The 25,688-nt window shown below is 39.7% G+C and overlaps 1 protein-coding gene across 5 annotated transcripts; it reads right to left on the bottom strand.

Annotated features, from left to right (window-relative positions):
- Nucleotides 1-577: 577 nt before the first annotated feature.
- SNX16 (sorting nexin 16) lies at nt 578-20,842 on the bottom strand. 5 transcript variants are annotated; one of them, XM_085537252.1, is made up of 8 exons: nt 20,821-20,842; nt 15,797-16,262; nt 12,684-12,770; nt 9,079-9,227; nt 6,967-7,036; nt 4,611-4,747; nt 2,416-2,532; nt 578-2,135 (listed from the first exon to the last, which is right to left on the bottom strand). In XM_085537252.1, the coding sequence occupies exons 2-8, from the start codon at nt 16,166-16,168 to the stop codon at nt 2,024-2,026; spliced, it is 1,044 nt and encodes a 347-aa protein (XP_085393378.1). In that variant the 5' UTR covers nt 16,169-16,262; nt 20,821-20,842; the 3' UTR covers nt 578-2,023. The 5 variants fall into 5 exon arrangements, with proteins under 5 accessions (XP_085393378.1, XP_015711370.2, XP_015711369.2 ...); XM_015855884.3 differs by lacking the exon at nt 20,821-20,842 and adding an exon at nt 20,209-20,758; XM_015855883.3 differs by lacking the exon at nt 20,821-20,842 and adding an exon at nt 20,695-20,758.
- Nucleotides 20,843-25,688: the final 4,846 nt, after the last annotated feature.

The following is a 25,688-nucleotide window of genomic DNA, read 5'->3' as shown; positions in this document are numbered from 1 at the left end:
GCCCTGGTGGCACAGTGGTAGGAATGCCACGTTGCAACACCGGGGCCCGGGTTCGAATCCCCTCTGTGGCGCAAGTGGTAGAAGTGCCGCTCTGCTACACAGGAGGCTCGAATCCTGGGGGTTGGACTTGATGATCTCTAAGGTCCCTTCCAACCCACACGAGACTGTGATACTGTGATAAGGAAAAAACAAAATCTTCTACAGTGAGGGCGGTGAGGCACTGACACAGGTTGCCCAGAGATGCGGTGGATGCCCCATCCTGGAGACTTTTACAGCAAGGCTGGATAAGGTCCCAGGCAACCTGGTCTATGGGGTGTCCCTGTTCACTGCAGGGGAGCTGGACTAGATGACCTATAGAGGTCCCTTCCAACTCTACAGATTCTAAGATCCTATGATTCGGTAATTTTTCTGGTGTATTGTTACAACATTCTCATTTATCTTTATGCAAACAGAGGTCAAACCAAAAGCTGAAAAGCTGTAGGAAGTCATTCATCTCTTTCTAGCAGCATTTTCACCCTTTTGCCAGGCAAGGCACTGAACGCTTTTTCTACAGTGGAAAAAAGAAGAAAGACAGGTGTTTTGACCATAGTTTTATTCCACCAGGAAGGTTTATACAGTTCTGCATGAAGGTCATTGTATGCACAGCCTGAAGTACAAAGCTCCCTTTGAAAACTCCAGCACAAAGACACTGCATATTAACGACGTTAAACAACAACGTGGGTGGTAAGGGGGAAAAAAAATATATTAAAACAAAACAGCATTCTTCCTATTGGAAAAGCAGAATAAAACAAGGCACTTTCAGTAAATAAGTGAAGAACAGAAACAAGCTGTATCAAATATTCCACAAAGCTGACCCAGAGCGCTGTAACAAAACTCTGCAGTAATGAACAAGTAAAATACAAAAAGGCACTACATAATCCTCTCCCTGCGACTCCTTTCTCAACCAATTAGCCAACGGAACTTGGCACAATGGAGTCTTAGTTATAAAGTGCATCTCCTGTCTCAATACGTCTTGAAAAATAGGCTATAGAACATACGTAGCAATATTCCAACATGTACAATACATCGAAACAAAAATACACCGCAACTAGATTCAATCTAGTCATGAATTGTGCAGAAAAAAATATGGCTTCTTTACAGTCTTTCAATTATCTCCTTATCTGAAATAGTTTTAAGCAAACATGAACGCATTAGCAAGGTGATAAGAGGTAGTGTTCCAAGTAAAAGGCAAACTTGCTGATTTTACTGTTACATGGGTAACGTAGCAAAGGTATCCCAGGTTTTAAAAGCAGCATTATCCAACTAAAAGTGTTATATTATGCCATCTTGGGATGAAAATACACAGTGTTTTGGGGGTCTCATCTTAGTTCCTTCAGCAAAAATGACCATTTCTTCAACAAACATAAAAAAAATGTGACATTATAATGTTGTTTCATAACTAGTTTTTCTCTTGGAACTGTACATTTTCCTATTGCATTGCATTAAAATTTCCTGACAAATATTCTCCAAGTTCAGACTTTAAAAACAACATATGCTACGCTCTTATTAAATGTAAGATGAGTCCATCCTAAGTCCAGCGTTCATCAGTTTATGGCTATAAGAACATGAAAACACAAATACCAAACTGAAGAACACATCAAATGCATCACGTCAGTGGCACCATACCGCTGTGACACAGCAAACCGTGTCACGTTTAACAAGTTCTGTGTGTTTGGTGATGTAAAGTTGTTATCACTCTGCTAGGAAAGTCAGCCAAGTTGTGGATGTGTACTATCTAAATTTTAGCTGATCTTAGCCCTTACGAGACTTTAAATATATTAAATATAGAAAGGCTAAATAAAAACTGAAATGAAAGCAGCACTGGGTATATTTCTTATGTTAACGATTTATAAGGATTCATGTAAACATTTGATATGTGCATTCTTCCTCTTGGCTGTAAATTCCTTACAGCTTCTGGATGCCCCTGCCCACAGAATACGTCCCAAACAGGAAACTTTCCTAGATAACAGCAGCTGCTCCTGATCTATTCCTCTTCATCAGCCGTATATGCTACTTCAGCAACTTCAATTTCTGGTACAGAAGTTTCAGGCAAAGAGCCACTCCAGCACGCTGTGTGATGGTTCTCTTTATCTGAGCTGCAACAACAGATCAATAAGCTTTGTCACATGGAAACTAATATGATTCTCTGTAGTCACGTTATGCCCACAAACCACTCAACATTTACAAAAGCTTGTCTAACTTATCACTTACTCAACATCTACAACGAGCTATCCTGAGGGCTTTCTGAAACACAGGAGAGCTACAGAGAGGTGCAAATAAAGCACCAAACTCCTCAGCTGTGCAGAATTTATGCGAGACCATTTGAAAACATGCTTCAAGAAATGTATATATTTTAAGTAAAGTAATAGTACTTACCAGCTGTCCTCACCCAGGGTACCCTGGTCTGCTTCTACCGCAGAAGACTCCACCTCACCACTGCACTCACTTTCTTCTCCTGACATCTGGCGAATCATTTTTCCTGAAGATAAATCCCTACAAGGAAGAACGAAGCATCATCAACCTGTTTGTAATAAATATTAATCAGGGAAAGACAGTTTGTTTTATTTTAAACCTCCTGGCTCCTGGGAACATATCAACCTCACTCATAACATGCTCCATATTCTTTTATTACTACAAAGATGCAGGGCTTGCACTGGACAGTTATTCAAACAGGTTACACTAAGCTCAATCCTCTTGTATCACAATTTAGTAGCTGTATAAAATAATCCAAGTCCTGGAGCAGCAACAGGGACTTCAGATATGGAATTAGAAGCAGATGATCTAGGCCACATGCATCTTGCTTCAATGGCAGAAGGACCCCTAAATTGCTAGATGCAAGATAATCTGAGCAATATCTTCTCCATTAAAGAGACAGGTAGTAATTTCTTTTCCTCACAGCAAGGTAAGATGGTGGTCCAGTCAGTCTGGCTAAAAATCAAACGATGGTCACGTGATATTACCTAAAGAAACTACATTTGTTTCCAAAGTATTTCTGCATGCAGAAAACATATATAAATTTAGGGTTGAAATCAGTCACTTGAATCAGAAAGGCTCGTGAATGATTTTGGGTTGAGGAGAATTCTCCTGCATTCATCCCGTTTTAAAGTTCCCTTAATTACTATTATTTTTGTAATTTTAACATTAGTTTTAAGTAGTACTTAAACTTCATTAGTACTCATCGAATCTAATGAATTACTGGCCTACCTGCAGCCAAATCCAGAATGGTAAATAGAGGTCTACTAGTTTAATATTTTATCCAGTTGCTCACCTCCTACTTCACAAACATTTTAGGCACCTTAGCTTTGAGAGTGTAAGGATAGAAAATGTCTAACTGTCGCTGGTCTACTAGATAAAAATTCCACTTCAAAAGGCAAAAGTAACATCATACATCATTCCCATCAGCCAAACAGTATTTCTTTAATAAAGTCACCACATTACTTGGTAATTTCATAACCAAAAATCACAGGAGTTACTTCCAATTAAGATTTCAGCTACTACTTGGCTGACTTTCAAAAGCCTTACAGCGTCTTGAACACAGACATGGTGCATCTGTGTTAAAAAGGAAATAAAAATATCTATCTTTAGGGAAAGCACTGAAGAATTGTTCCTCATACCTTCTGATTTTACGTTTAGTCATACAGAATTTCTTACCATGCTGTTTCAGCCAAATACAAGCTATTTAATTTTTGTTAGTTAATTCAGCATTTATGGCAGTAGTAAGTCATAATTTACTTGATAAACAGGAAAGACATCTTTCAAACACAGTTAATTGCCTTCAGGAACGGTATTACAAACTGAATGTAGTATTTGGGTCAGAATTCTCAACAAACCACAGCAATTCCACTTAAATAGTTTTCCAAATCCAGCCTACAAAAATATATATTCCAAAATGCAGTTGGTTAGTCAGCTTGGATACTCTACAATCAGCAAAGCAAGCAGGATTAATGTAACTTCCTAAGGGTCCGTGGGGACGTGCTCCTTTCCTAAGGAAGCTCCACAAAGACAGACTCAGTCAGCCTAGCAGGATGCTGAATATTAACACCTCTCTGCCTGTTGCCAAACATAGCGGATGAGTACCATAAAGGCTTACTGTGAAGCTCAACCATATTTTTTTCTTTAAAGGGACAATCTTCAGTGCCATTTAAAAGCTACACGCAGCAACATGCCAGGCAGCTCAGAACAAAGTCAGGAATTATTATAGACACCACTGCTTGATTGTGATGCTCTGTTATTGAGTACAGGAGGAGTTTTACAACTCATCTCCACTACGGCATTTCACGTATCTGCCATTTCAAAAGCATAAGAGAACCTTCACCTTATCTTTACAAGATTTCAAGGATTAAGGAACATAAACCCAGCGACTTTAAAAGGACAACATGGGTCAATGCTTTCTCACTTATCGGTATGAAATAACAGCTTTTAGCCAGAGAAAGATTACTGAAAATACTGCCTCGTGTGTGGCTGTGGGAAAATTGTTTTCAGGAAGACATTTAAAGCCAGTTCTTCTAAACCATCTAATAAGAATGCTTTCATGTGAGGAAACTACTAACAGGACCATAATTTCTACGTACCTAATTCTTCTTTCGATAGCATCTATATGAAGTTGTTTTTCACTTAGTAATTTCTTCAGTGATTCCACCTCCCTTTGTTTTTCAAGCAGTTCTTTTTGGAGACGGTAATTTGTTTCCTCCAGAGTTTCACAGAAAGCCTAAGAGAGATTTAAGAACATCAATTTAACTTTAGCGGAATGCCTTTATTGATTCTTCTTTTAGAAATCTCCAACTGTAACAGAATTGTATCTGCTTCTCTTTGTATTGATTACCATAAAGAGCTACATATAAAAAAGAATTAGGTTCGGGTTTAATGTTAAACATGCCACTTGGCATTGAAGAATGAATTTACTGTACCAAACTGTACACCCTGGCCAATGTGACAGTGAGCAATCCCAAGACTTAACATGAAGAGCTAACATCTAGTGCAATAATCATTGAACGCAGGAAGCGACCCAAGTGCTGGCACTGAGCCTGCTGGCCAATTACTGGTAAAAGCAAGCCTACCAACAGTCATGTGCAGTTCTCTTTTAATAATTTACACATTCTTGCTAAATAAGAAAACACATTTAGGAGGCTATCTTGGATGACATTATATGCAACTAACCACTAATTCGTGGAATTCATTGAATATAAACATCTTAAATGAGCTCGGTTAAGAATGCTGCTAAGACATCGCATTGCTAACATTTCAAAACAGGCTACAAACATTGAAGAACAGAATCTTCTTAATTATCCAACAGCACAATAATTACACAATCCAAACAAGTGCCTTGTTATTCAATTCCATAACAATAACATTTATAATGATTTTTTTTTTACAATGAGTTTTAATTTGTTTTATTGACAAATTTCCTTGGATGACAGATGTTTAAGACCAATCATCAGCTGAGTCACAGCTCTGTTCACACCTGCTAGAGCTGAGAACACACTGCTCACCATTCACCCTTAATGCAGGATTTTACCCCTGTGGCAACCATTTCAGCTGAGCAGTACTCCTGTTCCATCAGCCAAACCTGATAAATCCTAGTGTATTTTGTAAAAGCACTGAGGGCTGCTGTAGTCTAATTGAAAGCTGGCCATTATTTCCTTAAGAATTTTGTTATATTATTTCTACCTTTATGTGCCAGCAAATTTCCTTATTCACAGAAAAACTCAAAATATCCTACAGATTTGTGAATGTTTTCATTGTTCCATGAGAGTGAAAAAGCTCAACCTTAGAACCTCAAAACTCAATTCTTAGAACCTCAATTCTAGCTGCAATCTATGTAACAGCTCCATGAAGGAAGTAAGTCACCATTCACAACTGAATAAAGTGAATGTCAACATATTTCAAAGGATGCCGTAACAGCAGGAAGGTGAACTAAAACTGAGACAAACCTACTGGGGAACTGTGTGAGGTATCGTGTTCTGTCAAGAGCTGGACACCTAGAGTCTGGTGCAGATTTGATACCCACGCGGGTATTCTCTGTAATCTCTCAAAAGACAACTCCAGCCATTCTGTAATAAGATGTGCCAACCCCATAGAGGCCAGGATTTCATGACAGATATATCTGATAAATTTACCTAAATGTTTCAGAAACAAAAACGCAGCAGCACATCTATTTGAGCAGCATGCTAAAATTTCTATGCTAGAAGAATATCTCTGACACTTAACCAATGTATCACAGAATCACAGGGCTTAGAAGGGACCTCAAGGGACTTAGTCCAACCCCCCTGCAACAGGAGGTACCCTACAAGATTGGTGTCCAGGAGGTCATTTCAAACCTTAATGGTTCTATGATTTTATATTTTTACATTATAAAGTAAGAAAACCAAAAATAAGTTCTTGACACACTTGATTTAGCTACCCATACCAGTGAAATATACATGGAACCCAAACAGACTGCAGCTCACAGCACTACTGTGTTCACAAGCATATTGAAAAGCTGTGATCTTAACAAACTACTTGACGCTCTCAGCTATCTGCAAGCACACCACTTTTAGCATTCTTGATTACACTCCTTGTTACTTTTCGTAGTAAGAATATTTTACAGCTAAGCTTGAAGTTTATTCTGTACGCATTGTGACAACGTGTAGAGCAAACCTTCAAAAAACCTCTCTCTGTATGCAGAAACAAACTACATTCAGTAGTGGCCTTTAAAAAATGCATCCGCTGCTTATAAATGCAAAAAGGAAGAGACTGTATCTATGTGCAGGGATTAAGTGTAGTCGTCAAAGTTTATTAGCGTGTACCAATTATCAACAGACTCCAGAGCTTTTCCATTGAGAAAGAATGGAAGTGAAAATGTTTCATTTGGAACATGCCAGCAGATTTTCCAATATTGTATGAATTACTACTTCCTGTATACTTAAAAAAATACAATATTGTACTTACCCTGCTCTCTTCTAGACTGTCAAAAGGACCTGGAGGGTCATCCAGACAAAGAAATTCTCTCACTGCAATGCTTAACCAAATAAAATAGAGTGCATTACTCAATGTACAAAAATACACTTAAAGACATGAGGGTAGTATTTCTTCAAGGTTGCATGTTTAGATCCTTACATTACTCTCAAGTAACTGTTCATTAACATTGCTTTGAATGTCTCATCTCTATGTGTTACTGAGGGAAATTATTTGAAACATAACTGAAGAACACAAGTTCTCAAACAAAAGGTAGTATTCCATTTAAAACACCTTCTTTTTTATCTTCAAACCTTCAGAATATATCCTTATGATATTATATCCCTATTAATAACCAAGCAATTTATTAGCAATTCTGTGCCTTCACTCACTACTGACAAATCCTTAAACAATCTATTGCAATGAAGGGAAAAAAACCCCACATAAGTAAAATCAGATCTGAACTAATTTCCTGTCTCTTCCCCTCCCACCTAAGAATTCCTGTCTCCACACTCACTTTCACCTCATCAGCCTTTATACCAACCTGGAAAATTCCTGCTATGATAATGATCCATTCCTTTCTCCACTTAATCTCTGTGATAGATGCTATAAAATTTTCCAGTTTTGAGCCCTCTCTGCTGTACTATATAAACTCATGATGTGTACAGCCTCTATCTGTACTACTACAACCGTCTCTTCCACATAAATAACACAAGTATTTGACAACTTAAACTAATATTATCACTTTGACTAGCTCAAGAAGTGATAGATGCTAACAAGTCATTAAATTTGTTAAATGTTTAGAAAAATAACTGCAAACCAAACGAAGCTACTCAGCCATGTAAAGCACTTTTACAAGGAAGAGACTTTTTTTTTCTTTCTGTCCAAATAGTTTAATCTGCCCGGCTGAAGTGACTCTTTCTCAAACACGATTCTCAAATCCATTTCTTAATGGTTGAATTATTCTTTTCATAAAGATGAAAGTTGTGCTGAATGGACTCGCATATGGCTAATGCAGAGGAATTCGTTATATTGAAGCACTTCTGCTCATTATTTCTCTTGAGTATCTTCATCCTCGATCACATAATTCAGTTCAGACCCTTAAAAACATTTCTGCTTTTCGCTAGCAATTTCATTTTGAAGTGCAATAGTAAAACAAAAGAACACGCAGCAATGCTTGTGCACGAGAAAGGAAGTATTTAGAAGAGTAAACCTGCAAAAACATTTGATTTACAGCCTACTTAGAAAAAGGCCATATCCACTTTTTGTTCTCCCTGCTGCTGCTAGCAGAACATTATATTTTTAGATTGCTTCAAAAACATATGGAATGCTGTAGATTCACCATTTAATATAAGGAAGTCAAGAAACTTAAGATCACTGGAAATGTTTCCCTTCTTTTAATAAAATACCAATCTGATGGAATAAATATTCTCTTACAGTTTAGCTACACTCCAAGAGCATGTTTTGATCCCGTTTTCCCCTCTATGCGTTTCCTCCTTTCATTTATCAGAAACAAAATGCCGCCCTTAGAGTGGCAATTCAAAGAAATCTTTTACACTGTGTAATGGAGGTAGTTGTTATTTATTTCTTCCTAGGACACTTAGCCAGCTGACGCCCTTCTCAATAGAGGCAGCAATGCACCAGCACAAAAAAGGACAGGAAAGGCAGCACTGCACAAGAGATCCACGACAAGACTGAGCTCTACAGTTGAGTTCCTCACTTTCAAGCTTCCTTACAGGGTTAAGGCAGAGAGGAGCTATATCATTTATAAAGCCTGATGATACTTTTGTTTAGCAGCTTAAGCTTCTTTCTCCCACTCTGTGGTTAATACAGTATTTTCTTCGACGCATTAAAATCTTTTGGTGGATTTCAATTTGATCTTATACTGAATCTTCAATTTTAAATATTACTACATCTAGTTCCTAGTTAATCATGTGCAATTCCCTTCTTCTGCTTATGATTAAAGTGTGACTAACAGGGCACCAAACGATTCACATAATGACCAAATACACACACAAATAAAATGTTGACAAAATTCTGTACTTTGTCAGAAGTGCTTTAGTACTTCTAAAGTACTAAAGTCAGGGGCAAATTCTAATCACGTACCAGTTTGCAATATCTTTGTGAGCTACGAGGTTCTGGAGGAATGCTTGCAGTCCCAGCTGTCTGTCTTCCAAGAAATCAGGATTATAGTTATCCTTGAACCACCGCTTTGGTGGAAGGGCCAACCGAAATCCTGGAAACATATCCTTCAGCTGAAATAGAAGACAAAGACAAATGAAGAAAACCAAGAAAAAAGTCTTGAAGAAATATCGAATCTGATGAAGGCTTTGCTCAGAATTACAGGTTCTTTCCGTCTTCTGAAAAGTTCAAGAACTAGGTACATCTTACAGCAATAAGTAAACTGAAATTATACGTAGTGTAAGTTAAGGATACATTTCTACCACATGTTGCATTGCCCTTGGCAATTAAATGACCACTTAAATTTACTGTGTAAGAGTAGGATTAAAAAACACTGCTTTGCTATTTGAAGTATTTGAAATGGTGAACGTACAAGAACTGTATAAGAAAGAAGTAATAGATGAGTAAGCGTATCAGTGGTGCTAATAAACCGCACAGGGATAGCAAGTACTACATAAAGAAAATACAGAAAGCTCACTACAGACCTTTGACGGCAACTCATCCTTTTTGAAGGCTAAAAGAATAAATGATGATGCACACATGGGATACTCCTGATAAGAAATATTAAATATACATGGATGCCATTCAAATCTTATTACTGTCATGCAAAAATTTTGGCTAGCTTAAATATTGATGACGTATATTCAATGTCGGAAAGACAAAGAATATTTATGTAAATTGAAAAAATGAAACATGCAAATGAATGGATGCTGAAAATTCTATAATGATTGGCCAGCCCAAGGACACTGGTTTATCTGATTTTCTAATATACATTAAGATCAGAAACATTAAAGCTTTAACCGAAAGCAATTTCAAGATGCCTCTTCTTAGAAGAGACGCTCGAGACACAAAAACACAAATAGGATTAATCATAAAGAGAAAAAAAAACAAACATGTTTTCACAGAAATAACTTCCCTTCAATCGAAGGAACAAATTTAATCTTTTTGTGAAGACAAGATCAAGCACATCTCCACCAGAGATACACAGGTATATACAACAAATACATTCATACAGATGTACTAGTGATAGGAATTCCAGAATCTCCCTTGAAAACAATTTAGCACTCCATGTTTCAGTAGCTGCGAGACAGTTCTTCAGTGAGCCTCTTGATTCCTCCATGGAAATAACTCTGAACTTCCTGGCATTAAGTTTAATAATTTTAGTTAACTTTCAGGAACTCTTGGAAAAAGCTCCAGGGTAGCTGATTTTAAAAGAGATACCGCATTTCAGCTTCAACCTCTCTCTACAGCTTAAAGGAATAATCACATTAGTTTCTCACATCTGCACACTTAAGTACCATTTCATAGCACCGGAATGGTGGTTTTGGTTTGACTTGATCACAAATATTGCATTATGATAACTACTGGTTTTATCTAGTTTCCTATTTATCACATGATTTATCAAAGCCTTACTCCTTATTTGTGCATTTAAATCTTGAAGCCTTCCTCCTTGCTTACTGAATTTCACCTATCAGGTGTTATAGTTTTAAGTTTATCTTTGGTCATCTAGAGTTCCTTTATCTCTTACCAAGTTATCATTAATACTGTACACGTATCTTTTACGCTCTGCAACCCCTCTTAACTAACAAAATACTGAACACGACTCAAAAACAATAACAAAAGGACTTCCTGCCTTATCCCAGTTGTAGATAAACTCTCACTTCTGGAAAAAATTTTCAACCTGATCGATTTCTGCTTAATGACTTCATTTGTCTACAAATCTACATTGATCTGTAGATCACATCATTTATTTCTAAGGAAAAAGTTACGTCTATCCACAGATTACTCCTTCTGTGAATGAATACAGTATGAGAAAGCCAGCAGCTGTCAGCAGACCAACTTTCAAAGGCATGGTCCTGTTCTTTCTTGAATGCTACTTGGATGCACCAGGAAAACCCATGCGTCAGACAAGTTTTGCTGACTGATTGCTTGCTTGTATTCAGTGTTTTTTAGATGTCTTTCCCCTGCATCATCATGTGATAGCTCATGTATCACATGAGGTAGTATCTCAGGGAAAATTACTTAACTTGGTCTATTCTTAGCTCAGCAGCTCTGCAGGCAGAGTAATAAATGGTGTAATTTTTTCCCCACTAACCTCTGGCACAGTAGAGTACTTTCCCCTTACTTTTCTAACCCACTAGGTGTTCTTAAGAGACAAAACGTACTCATCTAGTCAGATGTTACTATTTGCTCCTAATCTCTCCAGACCTTTCAGACTAAAGCAAGAGATTATTTCTGTCTTCGCCTTATCATTTACTATTTGCTTTCCATAGTTTACTCTCAAGTCATGGATTTGGATTCTTCTGCCTCCTTCCCTTACTTCTAGCTGACTCTAATGACTTGCAGAAGCTTACATATCATTCATGGGATCCTGCAACAGCTCATCCTGCACTTCAACAGTTTTAAAAATTATCTGTTTCATTCATAAAACAACACTTAATGGTTTTGACCTTTCACTCTATTTCATTAGCTGCTGTGTACTAAAAGTATTTCAGAAACTAGCAGAAGATATGGCCAAAACACTTTCTAGGATACTATTTTACTTTCCTATTTCTCTGAGAAATCAGGGCAAAGAATGCCTAAGTTCACTAGCTGCTTCTTACAGTCAGTTGAGTTGCATTCATTCAGCCTACAAATTCATCTACATAAATCCCTATTCTTACCTTTTCTCCATTTCTAGCCACTGCTGAAATTCATCCCTCAGTTTAGTTTGGAGTTGTGAATAAGCACATGACTGACACATACAAGATGAACTGCTCTCTTCTCTTTACCTTGTCTTCTTGAATAGTCATTTCCCCCAGTTAATAGTTCAGACCATGATTCATAGTGACTAATTACTCAATTCGTCTGACATTTAACGCCATACTTCTAATATAGTCTCAGGGGATTAATAATTTATAATTAATAATTCCCGCATAAATATTTAATTTATGACACAGAATTAATTAAAACACAGAAACTTCTTCAGAAAAGAAGTCTCTGAACTAATCTATATTCGGCAATATATGGTCGTTTTAGATTCCACTCATGTTCCAAAAGTAGCTTGAAAGATGTCCAAATAAGTAAAACCAAGAGCCTGGAGTGTGTGAGTTCAAATCCACATTGAGAATTTCAAAACAAAGTTCTTAGGTGATTAGGCTCAGTATTTACAGTAGGCTTCCAGTATTTACAAAGCTCCAGTTTTATCAGTCTGCATAGAACTTGTTGCACAAAAGAAGAATAAATCATTTATTGGACTGTTCCTGCAAAGGTATTTAAGCATGTAGTTCCATTTCCACACAGAGGACACAACTACTGAGTTAAGTTCCTTCATCAGATTGATCAGGAGTACAACACAATGTACTCTAACAGTCTGAGATGAAAAAAAATCTTTATACTAGATGTAGTTAATTCATATGCATAATATTTGCATGCTACTGTTTTCCATTAAGACAGTACGTATTATGTGCATTGAAGCAGACAGAAAGAAAATGAAATGGGGAGCAGGACTGAGGCAAGTTAGCTAAGATCTCCCACTGTATACTTCTTACCTTGTCGTTGAGCCTGGAAAAGTCAGTGTACCGTCTGAAAACCACCCAACTTTCCTCTGGACTTCTTTTAACCAATATTTTGTATACCTGGGTGGAAGAATAGGGAGTATTAGATGAACATGCAGAACTTCACAACTTACTGGCTGGTAGACTGAGATTATCCTCTATTCCTTAATGGAAAAGGGAGAACTATTGGATTAAAAAAAAATAGTTCAGTATAAACAGCATAAGTAACTTCCAGAACTTAAGGAACAAGTTTCCATAATTGAACTTCTGTCTGTAACAATGGACTCAGTAGGTCACGTTGATGGTTGGACTTAGTGATCCTGAAGGTCTTTTCCAACCCACCTAATTCTGTTTCTAGTTCTGTAGGTTCTTGTCATAAAATGTTCTTTTTTATCATTCTATAAACATATTTTTCTTGTTGCAGTCCCAACACGTAATATAACCACAAAGCCTCCCAACTTCTGTGCAGCAGAAAGACTTCATTTCTTAAAAAAGAAAATATTACATTCAACTGCATAGAGTTATACAAGCTACAGAAAACTATAGTAGAAAAAAAATAAATGAAAGCAATTTCTGAGCAAGTACTTCTCTTATCTACTCATAAACACTGAACACTACTTTCAAGAGGCAGCACCTGTGGACAGCTCTGCCTACAGTCGAAGCAGTATTTTGGTCATGACCAAAGTGCTGTTAGCTTGTAAATCCATTCTGCAAGACATGTCTACAAAGTAAGTCTTACAACATAATTTCTTCTTGCTTCTCCTGTGCTTACCCAAATGTCTCAGCTTTCCTTTCATAGCAAGAATATAAACAAACTTTTATTATACAAGAGTTTGATGAAGAATAACCACTATATAGAATTGTCAAGACTTACTGCTGGTACACAGCAGAGCACCAGAACAAGCAGCTTTGCTACAACTTTTCTGATTTATAGAATGTTCAACTAAAAGTTCTGCAAGTATATTGCTTATAAACACAAACACACATATATACGTGTGTGGCTTCCAAGACACATATATACATGTCTGGCTTTCCCAGACAACTGAGAAAACTAAAAAGTCAGCTTGTGATTACCAAAGTAAAGTAAAATATTACTTAAGCAATAACTCTTTAGCTGATTCAGCACCTCAAATCATTTCTAGCTGACTTAAAGGTAAAAAAGAAGAGGGTAGCAAGACCCCAAGACTGCCATGCCAGCACATGAGACCAACCGCTCACAGTGTGTCCTTCAGTCCCCCAGCAAACGACAATAAAAACCATAATGAACCCAACCAAAAAAAAAAGCCACGGTAACAACAACAAACAACTTTAACAAAGCAATCTCCTCTCACTTGTGGTTTTGATTTAATTTCCTCCACTGTCTTCCATCTCATTGATTTTTGCATTACAGAAGCAACCAAAATTTCTAGCACTAATTACTGACTGGTTTTAATACACAATAGCAAGCTGATTTTCAACATGCAACCGAAAACAAAGTTAATTACGTGCTTTCAGAAATAACAACACAGCAACACAAGAGAACTATGGAAGGCCAAAAACACATCCAAGTAGTTTAACCACAGAGAAAGTTTCATTTGTTCTGTAGCTCAGGAATTCTAAGAAGACAATGACAACTTTGACTACTTAATTTCAGTGCACCTGATCCTGAGTGAACACTGGACTCTGCCTCAGCATATTTTTAGGTCTTACAGTCAGTTTAACAATACAACCTGCTGCTTCAGTTTTGAAGGCTCTGTTTAAAAGGAATCTTTTAATCTATACATAGCAAAAATCTGGCTCTTCTCCTATGCTACCACGCATGTAGATGTTAGAAGCTGAAAAACTTATGGCAAGTCAAGCTGTCATCCTCAAACAATCATAAAATCCATGCTACTTAAATTATTTGCTAAAATAAATTGATGATTTTACTAGTACTTGAGGAATCAGTTGATGTTCTGTCAGCAGACATTCCATGGTATATCTTGATCTGATATTTTTAGGACAGTAGAGATTTCCACTAATTAGAAACTAACAGCCTAGCAAAACAAGAAGCTGTAAACTGTATTTGTGCTTCAATGCAAATAAGATCATGAAATGAAATTATTCATTACAAATGCAAGACTAAACTTTGAGATATTTTAACTACTCAGAACTTTCACAAGAAATTAAAACTTTCTAAGGGTTTCTGACTTCTCCAGCAGGTATTCTTCGTTCCTGAAGTAGAATGGATCACTTCTACTCCATGTACAGAGTCTAAGAAAATCACATAATCACAGGAACTGGAAGAGACCTCAAAAGATCACCAAGACCACCCCACAAGCTACAGCAGGTACCTTACAGCAGGTTGCACACATAGGTCTCGAATATTTCCAAAGAAGGAGACTCCACAACCTCTTCGGGCAGCCTGTCCAGTGCTTTATCACCCTTACTGGAAAGAAGTTCTTCCACATGTTCATATGGACCTTCCTACGTTCATTCAAGTTTTAGGACACTGCTATCCACCACTGAAGAGTCTGGGCTTCACCCATTTGCTTCCCACCTTCCTATAGATATTTATAAACATTTAACAGATCCTCTGTCAGTCTTCTTTTCCTCAGGCTGAACAGACCCAGGTTACTCAGCCTTTCCTGAGGAGATGCTCCAGGCCCTTAATCATCTTTGTGGCCCATTGCAGGACTCCTCTAGAGGCCATCTTTTTTGAACTGGAGAGCCTAGTACAAGTAGTCCACAGAGCAGAGCAGACAGGGAAGATGCCCCCTTGACTGGCTGCCCATGATGTTTTTTAATGCACCCCAGGACACCATGTGCCCTCCTGGCCACTGGGGCACACTGCTGGCTTATGGTACCCACCAGGAGACCCCAGTTCTTCTCCTCAGAGCTCATCTCCAGCAGGTCAGCCCCTAACCTGTACTGATGTGTGTGGTTATTGAAAACTGCTTCTGACTCTCAGTTTTCCCACCTGTATAATGGGAGCGACATTTTCCTGTCAGGCTGAGGGACTCTGAAGCATGACCAGTATTTGGTACGGTACTCCAACATCCCTACAAGATTAACTAGTGAAAGAGAACACAAACTACAGTCAATATATTATCGTTACAGAACACACTATATGGTTCCAAAAAACTTACAGTGAATTTCGCCCTTTCCTCCATCACCTCATAACCCAGTATTGTAGGTGTGGATGGCCGATCTTCCCAGCTCCTGGAATCTGTATTCTGCTCTATTTCTTCTACGGGCTGAGTACAGTACTCTATTGATGTATCCAGACCTGTAAACTTAGTCCTAACAAGTGGACTGCTACAAGCAGATGACGTAGAACCAGTCTGGTCAGGCATGCTCATCTTTTTAAAGCTACCAACTGCAGAATCCTCTGGCTGTCCCTTCGAGGAACTGGAACTTGTTGAGATGCTTCCAAAAGAAGAACGTCTTTGGTTTCTGTTTGTAAAGCTGGATGATGAACTTCCAACAGGAATAGGAACAGGAACATATGGTGTTGCCATCCTTCATGGAAAAAAAACCACCTGTTTCCAGTCCAAGAGTTTAAGGTCCATTCAGTGAACAGCCCATGATGCCTCTTCTTTTCAAGAACAGTATCTGTAGTGAAGGACAGAAAATAGCATTTTAGCTTATTTTTTTAAAGTGCAAACAACAGCAAGATACTGCTTTAGAAAAACCTGTATCAGTGCCGTGATGGAGCAGTACTGATGGTTAAATGTTTTCACAATGAATTTGGCCACATACAAAATACTGCTTCATCTCTATTGTTTGAGGGACTGATATTCAGGAGTTTTCTGCCTTTCACAGCTATTAAAATAAAATAGTAGAAAGTGAAAAGTACAACTATGAAAGAGAAATCTTTACCATGTCAGTGGGATTTTGTTTTTTGAAAAGGCCATCGACTTTTAGTACAAACAGAATTGTTTCTGCATGATGTCCGTGAACCACACATCCATATCATATTCATGGCACGAATCAGATTGAAAAACACTAAACAACTTCAGTGAAGAAAACGATTTGCACATCACATGTATATTCACTGACTATGATGTGTTTGTTCTTAAACCAACTGCTGCATGTAATCTCAGACATTTTTAACAGTTAACAAGGTACATTTTTCTGTAGCCTTAATTACAGCAGTTAAGTTTTACAAGCATGTACCTCAAAAATAGTGTTGTAATGTTAGTTTTCTATTTCAGGAGACTAAAGAAGAAACAGATTCAAGCAAAAAAATGAATCAAAAGTTTTACGTTGGTCCACGAGAAAAGCATTGTAAAGTAGAATAATTATTTAGTGTACATTTATGTACATTTCTATATAAAGTTTTTGGCAGTCTCAAACTGCCAAAAGAAGCATATAATCTCATTCCAAAAGAAGCGTCCTTGCAAGATGCAAATGAGCTGCTATCTCTTGGGATTAACAGTTGTGTCACACCCATCTCGCCCAGGAACACACCAATCACAAAGCTGCAGGCTGCTGGGAAATGGGAAGCTGTCAGCCTGATTCACATCATAGAGACAATCAGTCATTTACTGAAGCAAAAACCAAATGAGTTTTTTAATTGCTGGAGCGATGTCACGTTTTCATTCTTGTTTTACATAAATATTAGAGAACATAAGAAATAAATGAATACAAACTGAATCAGTACCAACAAGACAGACTAAAAAAAATGCTCAGTGAAAACTTCACACACTCTGTATGTCTGAAAGCTGAGAAAACAAGACCAAAAGGAGCAGTTTCAAACTGGGATCAACACACAAAAGTCTCCCTGCCCTTCCACGGGTTGCAGCTGGACACTGAGTAGCAACTGATGAAGCAGAAATGTCAGTGTCACAAAACTCTGCCGAGTTACTTTGCTGGCCAAGAACTTCATTTGAACAACCCAGCAGATTCTATTGCAGCACAGCCTTGCGCTTCGTTGTGTCACTTCATTCCTCATATCAGATAGCTGATGAAGCAAGTCACACCTGTCTTGGAGACAAGATGTTCTCCTGTAGCTAAACTAAGATACAAATCTGTTCTGCCCACGTGTATCCCAGTAAGCAAATCTGACTTCTGCCTCAATGTAACTCTGTAATGACTTCTAAGTGAGGCATAAATATTGTATAAATATTGTATAAATATCAAACCATGAAGTCTTCTCAGGCAGATGATATTCTCTGGAGTTCTCAGTATGCCTAAAATACCAAACAAAGCAATACTTGGCTGCAGTACATGTTACCAGCAGGAGGAACTGAAAGCATCCCCTAGTTTCTGGGATCTGTGGGATTAAATCCCTATGAACAGAAGAATCCAGGTGAGCTGAAGGTTTGCAACAAATCAAAGGATCTGTAACTAACGATACAAAAGTAATACAGCCTTCTGCAAGCCAAAAGCTTGTTATTTGGAACTCCCTTCAATGCACACTTGTTACTGAGAAGCTTAGCATGAATGGAGCTGTAGTGCAAAGCACTTGGTGTAAAGAATCCAACATCTATTCCACATACGGTTCAGCAACTTTTATTTCAGGCTGGCTATAATTTGGTAGCACTGACTGAACATTTATTATCAGCTGGAGTCTGCACCCAAGCTGCACTTTTTGTTTTAGGTTTCTCATGTACACCTAAAGGCCATTCCAAACTGTAAGTCAATGCACATTAAATGGTGTTGATCACAGTATCTGCTTCTAAAAGACATTCAAGCTAATGCGGTAAACACAGCAAACACAACCACAGATAAATAAGTGATACTAGCAGCATCTCACTCATATTCCTGATCTCTGAAGAGTAACATAACAGTATTCTCTGAGCAATGGAAGCATCAAGTGAGATAAGGGCATGCTATACCATTCAAACCAATGTATTTTGTCAAGAAAACAGGAAAAGAAACATACTGAGATATTACACCAGAACTTACCATACTGATAAACACATAGTTATATGTAAGTTTATCTTAAACATCTTAAACCAGTAGAGTTACTGGTCTCCAGACATACACAATATTTGCTATGAGCTTCACCAGGATTTAAAATCGCATTAATTTGCTCTTCATAAAGGTTAAATCTTTGAGAGAAGAAGTACCCTGAAATGAGGGTCACAACCTTAGGCCTTCAGTCTTTCTGTGTGTCCAGAAGCTCATCATCACTTTGCGTAATAAAAGGAACAGAAAGCAATCTCAGAAAATATTTTACACAAACCAGAAAGCTCCTTCCTCACATTGCTGAGGCAAGGAGGGAAGATTTAGATGCAGGCTGCTATTTTCATGCTTCACAGCGGCCTGTTCTCATGTCACTGCATTAAACCAGTAGAACATTGCACCACACTAAGTTCCAGATCAGTGGTGACACCTGAAACCAACCAATTCTTTCTTGTATAAGTACTTACTTTACTTTTGAATAAGAAATTTGTTCCCTGCTTGCAACCCACACTTGGTTCCCACAGTTTGATTCTCAGCTGCAAGTTTAAGAAGGAAACAAAGATAACTTCTGCTGGACTGAATTGCTAAACCTGAGACAGGATAGGACAAGAGTCCTGGGAATCACACTGCCACATGCTGCAATACAGGATGACACCAACTTACCTGTTATTTGCAACAGGCACCTCTCTTTTTGCAGGCAAAGGAAACAGGCTGTAATAGAACCACTCTGCAAAAGGGTTTGCGTCCAATTTGAAGCAACTGCAATTCCAAACCCTTTTAAGCTAATGGTTTTTAGGCTCAGGGAGAAACAAGTAAGCCATTTGATTCAAGGATAACAGATTATAAACAGAACGATCCTTATTTAACACTTGTAATTGGATTTAGGATACTTTCAGCTATGCAATACTACCTGTGAGCTGGCTGCATTCAGAACACCTCTGCTTGGGCAATGGAGTCAGCGTGACCTTCGCTGCTTTGGATGTAAACACTATAATGGAACGCTTGCTTAAGAACCAGTGGAAACGCTAAAGAAACAATGCTGGATTAGGTTTTCTTAATTGTTTCCACACCAACAGAAATTTCGTGCCCACTTTTACTCAGCTGCCTGCATATCACCTGTTGACAAGCTGAAAGCCCCATGTACAACACCTGCCACATACACGTGCTTATCACAACCCCACAGTTCCCCACCGAAGCTGAGGAGCCCCCATCACTACATGAGAGCCAACTGCAGGCAGCTCCTGTCCCCCAACAACCCAATCACAGAATCACAGAATGACCGGGGTTGGAAGGGACCTCAAGGATCATGTAGTTCCAACCCCCCTGCCTGGCAGGGCCACCAAACATACACCTTTACTAGATCAGGTTGCCCAGGGCCCCGTCCAACCTGGTCTTGAACACCTCCAAGGACGGGGCATCCACAACCTCCCTGGGCAGCCTGTTCCAGGGCCTAACCACTCTCCTAGTGAAGAACTTCCCCCTAACATCCAACCTAAATCTTCCCTCTTTTAACTTAAAACCATTTCCCCTAGTCCTGCTATTGTCAGCCCTTTCCAAGAGTTTACTCCCCTCCTGGGAGTAAGTTCCCTTCAGGTATTGAAAGGCTGCAGTGAGGTCACCCAACACACGAATCGTTCGCGCTGCCCACCTTCCAAACGTGATGGATCCGGAACGGATCGCAGCACCCACCACAGAGCGATAACACAGTCCGAGCGCAGCTCGGCTCACGCTCACGTTCCTCACGCGGTGTCTCCGCTCTCGCCCCGCGCCGAGGGCAGCGCTCGGCACAACGGCCACGGCTCGCGAACGACCCGCCCCGTAGCTCCGCCGGGCGGCTTTACGTAACTTAAGGACTCGCTGAGGAGGGCAGCGGCCCCAGGCCACGCGTTAACCCTTCTGAAAGCGGGGCCCGGCCGGCGCCGCGCTCCGGCAAACCCCGAGCGCTGCGGGAGCGCCGCCGCCTACACCCACACGGCGCCCGCAGCCGGCGGGGTGTGCGCAGCCGTCCCAGCTCAGGTGCGCGGGGGCGGCCGTGCCCGGCGCTGCTCCGCGGGACGGCAGAGGGGCTCTGCTGGGCTCTGTTGCCCACCACCGCCATCAACTCCCGCTACCGGCCGCTCCCAACCCCGCTCACCTGCTCCGCCGCCCCGCTCGCTTCCCTCCGCGGCCCCACAGCTGGGGCTGCCCCTCCCCTCTCTGCCGCTCCGCCCCGCCGCTCCGCGCGCTGCCACCAGGGCTGGGGCGGGGCCTGGGGCGCTACCTGCGGTTCGGCGGCGGGAGGGACTGACTACACGGACCGGCGTGCTCCGCAACGGGGCGCGGCCTGCGCTTCCGGCACGCACCGCGGGGCTGCTTCCGTCTCCCGGGGCAACCTGTGGCACCGCCTGACCGCTTCTTCTGAGGAGAAGAAAGTTCAACTAAAATCCAACTTGAATCTCCCCTGTGCAACTTCATGCTGTTCCCTCTCGTCCTATTGCTGTTACGTGGGAGAAGAGGCCACAGAATCACAGAATCACAGAATGACCCGGGTTGGAAGGGATCTCAAGGATCATGTAGTTCCAACCCCCCTGCCTGGCAGGGCCACCAAACATACACCTTTACTAGATCAGGTTGCCCAGGGTCCCGTCCAACCTGGTCTTGAACACCTCCAAGGACGGGGCATCCACAGCCTCCCTGGGCAGCCTGTTCCAGGACCTAACCACTCTCCTAGGAAAGAACTTCTCCCTAACATCCAACCTAAATCTTCCCTCTTTCAACTTAAAACTATTTCCCCAAGTTACCACAAGCTCCTTTCAGGCCGCTTTGGAGAGTGATAAGGTCACCCCTGAACAGCCCTAGTTCCCTCAGCCACTCCTCATAAGACTTGTGCTTGAGACCCTTCACAACCTTGTTGCCCTTCTCTGAACACGCTCCAGGGCCTCAGTGTCTTTCTTGTAGTGATGGGCCCAAAATAGAGCATGGTACTTGAGATCAGCCTCACCAGTCTAAGCACAGGTCCTTGTTTCTGCTGCCTACGATACTTCTGATACAAGCCAGGATGCCACTGTTCTGCTTGCAACCTGGGCACACACTGCTGCCTAATGTTCAGCCAGCTGTCAACTAACACCTCCAGATCCTTTCCCTCTGTCCAGCCCCTCTGCCCCAATCTGTAGCATTGCATGGCTTTGTTGTGACCAAAATGCAGGACCTGGCACTTGGTCTTGCTGAACCTCATACAACTAGCCTCAGCCCATTAATCAGACCTATCCAGATCCCTCTTCTAGAGTGTTCCTACCCTCAGGCAGATCAGCACTTCCTCCCAACTTGCGTGTCACCTGCAACTTTACTATGGGGCACACTCAGTTCTCTCATCCAGATATCACTAAAAACATTAAACCTGACTGGCTCAGGACTGGTCCAAGGCTTCTAGGGAGCAGTGCACCTCTCCTGAGATTCTGCACACCTTATTTGTGCTGTTTTGGGGTACAAAAATAGTGCAGCAAAGCTCGTCTGGTGAGATGAGTTGATCTGTGACTGCAAAATGTTGCACAGTCCTGCTGTATTACTACCTCAGCATCTACTGGTTGGGGAACTACTGTTACCACTGGTATGCTGGATTTATATTCCACAGACTTATTTTTATGTTGTAATTTTTGTTTGTTTGTTTTCTCTCTTTCACATTGGACTGTTTGGAATTTATTTGGAACTTAGACTTTTAATGGATGTCATTCTTTCAAGTAATTTCCTCAGATTTCAGGCTAGCTAGCATTCATCATTAGTGGAATTAACAGACTCGGAAAACATTTGTGAATGACTGGTGCAGAAACCATGCTGCAAGGAACATTTTTTGAACTAATTTCCCACTTATATTCCCAATTCTATCTTAAGTATGTAGTACTCAACAGGGATAATACACTGGAATTTTTGAAATGCATTACATAACATCCAGGGAGAGTTAATCAGTTGCATTTTGAAAATGGGCATTGCTGAATCTGATATACTCAGTATTTCACTATCATGTGCTAAACTTTGTCCCCCCAAGATGAAAATATCCCCTAACTTAGAGCAGTGGAAGAGAAGAAGCTGCTAAAAAACAAGTAAATTCTAACTTCCACTTGCTTAGAACACTTTCTCTCCTATAGCAATCTTATGGAGCATTAGAACACCTGCTTATATTCCATTATTTAATTAACAATACTGAAGTCAGTTCTCCTTATGGCTCTGTTGATCATGCCGGAGTGCTATTCCAAATCCTTTGAAGAGGATGGGGGTATTTTTCATCACAGTGAGTAGGTGTAGGAAGGAGTGAGGCTGCATTTCTTTGGCTATTTGGAAATTCCACAGAAGTCAGTGGCATTTCTGGCTGCTGAGGAATGTGGCCTCGGCACCTTCACATCACAAGACTCTGCAAAGTCATCAGCGATGACTATTGCTTCACTGGGGTGAGAGAAACTATGCAAGATCAAGGTGAATTAAAATGAGATCTGCTTGTTTTCTGCTTTTCTCAGCAGTGTCTCTTCCCAGTGTGCCGTGGCTGGAGCAGTGCAGTGCATAAAGCTTTGCTTCAGCTGTTTAAGGAAGCAGAAAAGCAGTGGCTTTCATTGCAGCTCGACAGCCACCATGTGGCAACAGCGCGCATTTTGCATTATTGAGTCAAGAGAACAGCAGATGTTATTAACAGCCTAAGAGACTGGAAAGTATTTGTTGGGCTGCTCTGGAGCTGATATTTTCCTGCACATATTTGTAGCAGATTCCATCCATACTCTGCCTCCATACACTTGGTTAGCTGGTTCTCCAGAGGGCTTGTAGATTTATTATAGGCGCAATCAAAATCTTTTAGGGCATTCAAATGCATTGTGCTGAAGACATGAATTAGCTAATGCTAGAGGTTTAGATAGCTTAATTCAACCTTGTTTAGGGGATAAGCAACCTCTGTGAACTCCTAGCATTTTCTCACTTGTAGAATGCAGGAAATGCTAAATTGTGTAACACCAGCAATTGTAATTCTTGTTCTCAAAACATGTAAATAATGGTGAGAACTTTGGGATAATCTGTTATTGAACTACATGTAGCTTCTGTATAGTGTATTTTCAAAGTCCCACCTGTCCTCATGATCTCTTGAAACACCAAGAATGGACTGTCAATGATGTTATGAGATTTTGGCATATCTCATTACATTTTAATTGTGTGTAGACACTTGAATTCCATTGTGTTTTAGAAGAATTCTTGCCTTTGGTCCCATTATATTTCTATGGGATTTGGGCCTTTATCTCTCAAGATAAAATCTATAATTAAAGTATATCTATTCTATGATAAAGAAGCATCTTTTTTATATTTTTTTTCTTTATATATAACTGGTTGCGATAGACCTGGTGAGACTGATATGTTATCTTCTAATATCTGCTACAGACCTAACTTACATTGAAGTTTTACATCTAAATCCTTAATTGTGATATAATTTTATATCAAAAATGTTTTCAGGGTGGTATCCCAATAATAGACTGTTTACATAATAAAAACAGTGACTTAATAGATTTTTTAAATTATTATTATTATTATTATTTTTTTTGTATACCAGATTTACAGATATAGTGCACCTGGCATGTTTTATTCTGGCAATTCACTGAGCTGCAAATAAGATTTACGCATTGCTTTCTACTCAGTTATGCTCATTGTGTTTCACTCTTAGATTGAAATACTCAGGTAAGGAATTGGAAGAAGCAGCCTTTAGAATTAAGGGTAGATCTGACTCTAGGGTAGGTCTATGTTGACTTGCAGGAAGTTTTTCTCTCTTAGGGACTGATTTTGGGCAGAGAAGCTTGCAGACTTTATGAATTAACTATGAATAGATTTTTAAATAATAAAAGTTATAACATCTCCTTCTGTTCTGTATCAGATATTGAGATCTCAAATAAATGAATGTCTGTCCTACCTTCTCTTCCTTCCTTTTCATCTTCATAGACAACTTTGTCAACCCCTATCATAAACGAGTATATCTTGCTTTGACTCTAACACACAAATAACAGTCATCACTGATTGCTAATTATGATGTATCATCAGTAAGAAGCAATCTGAAGAAATGATTATATTAATGCTTGGATTAATTATCCTATAAATTGACAACTAAAAATTCATTGACATCTGCCTACCCTTCAGGAAAAAGAGCAAAATATGTGCTTTTTAAGAATAATTTAATTGTAATATTCCAACAGAGTCCTACTTTCTCTCCCATCTTTTGTCTTTACTGGTAAAATTGACTTTCATGGACTGTCAGTCCCTTGAGATCGATGGAAAAATCTGGAACAATGTCAAGTTACGCTTGGTGGAAGGCGATCAATTTAGGGAACATTTAAACAAACACGACATTCAGAAATCCAGCAACCTGTCAGGATGCACACACACATGCTGAGTGAGCAATGCAGTGTTTCAGAAAGAAACTCCTGATTGTCTTTGAAAGGACATAGAGTTTGTGGGTGTTTCCTGAGTAATGGTAGAAAGAAAATATCTTACCTATTGTCAATGAGGCCAAGAGAACAGATTTGAGGAGCTACAGACCTGTTGTTAATACCTAAGAAGACGATGAAAGCCATAATGCAGAAAAGCATTTCTGAGCATGAGGGACACAAGGATTATCAAGATTAATCAGCATGGATTTATGAAGGGAAAATCGTCTTATCAACCTGATAGCCTGCTATAATGCTTTGACTGGCTAGGTGGGTGAGGAAAAGCAGTGGAAGTTGTTTATCTTGTCTTAAATAAAGCTTTTGACATTATACTGCTGATAAACTCATAAAGTATGGGCTAGGCAAGTGAACAAAATCTGAACTGAAAACTGGATGAAAAGCAGGGCCTGAAGGCTTGTGATCAGTGACATAACATCAAGTTCAAAGCCAGTTACTAATGGTGGATTCCAGGATGGATACTGGGTATGATCCTGTTTAATGTCTTTATTTATGGCCTTGTGATAGTACAGAGCACAGCCTCAAGTTTCTAGGAAATAGAAATCTATGTAAAATGGTTGGTATACCAGGTAGTTATGCTGCCATTCAAAGGGACCTCAACAGGCTGAAGAAATGAGTATGCAGGAATCCTGTGAAGGGAAATGCAAAGTCTTGATCTTGGGGAATAATAATAGCATGGGAAAAAAAA

This window comes from Coturnix japonica, chromosome 2, assembly GCF_054131305.1.
Source record: "Coturnix japonica strain WE chromosome 2, WE-NBRP24, whole genome shotgun sequence".
Classification (NCBI taxonomy): domain Eukaryota; kingdom Metazoa; phylum Chordata; class Aves; order Galliformes; family Phasianidae; genus Coturnix; species Coturnix japonica.
Note: the sequence above shows the minus strand (reverse complement) of the source record. Positions and strands in the feature narration are given on the sequence as shown.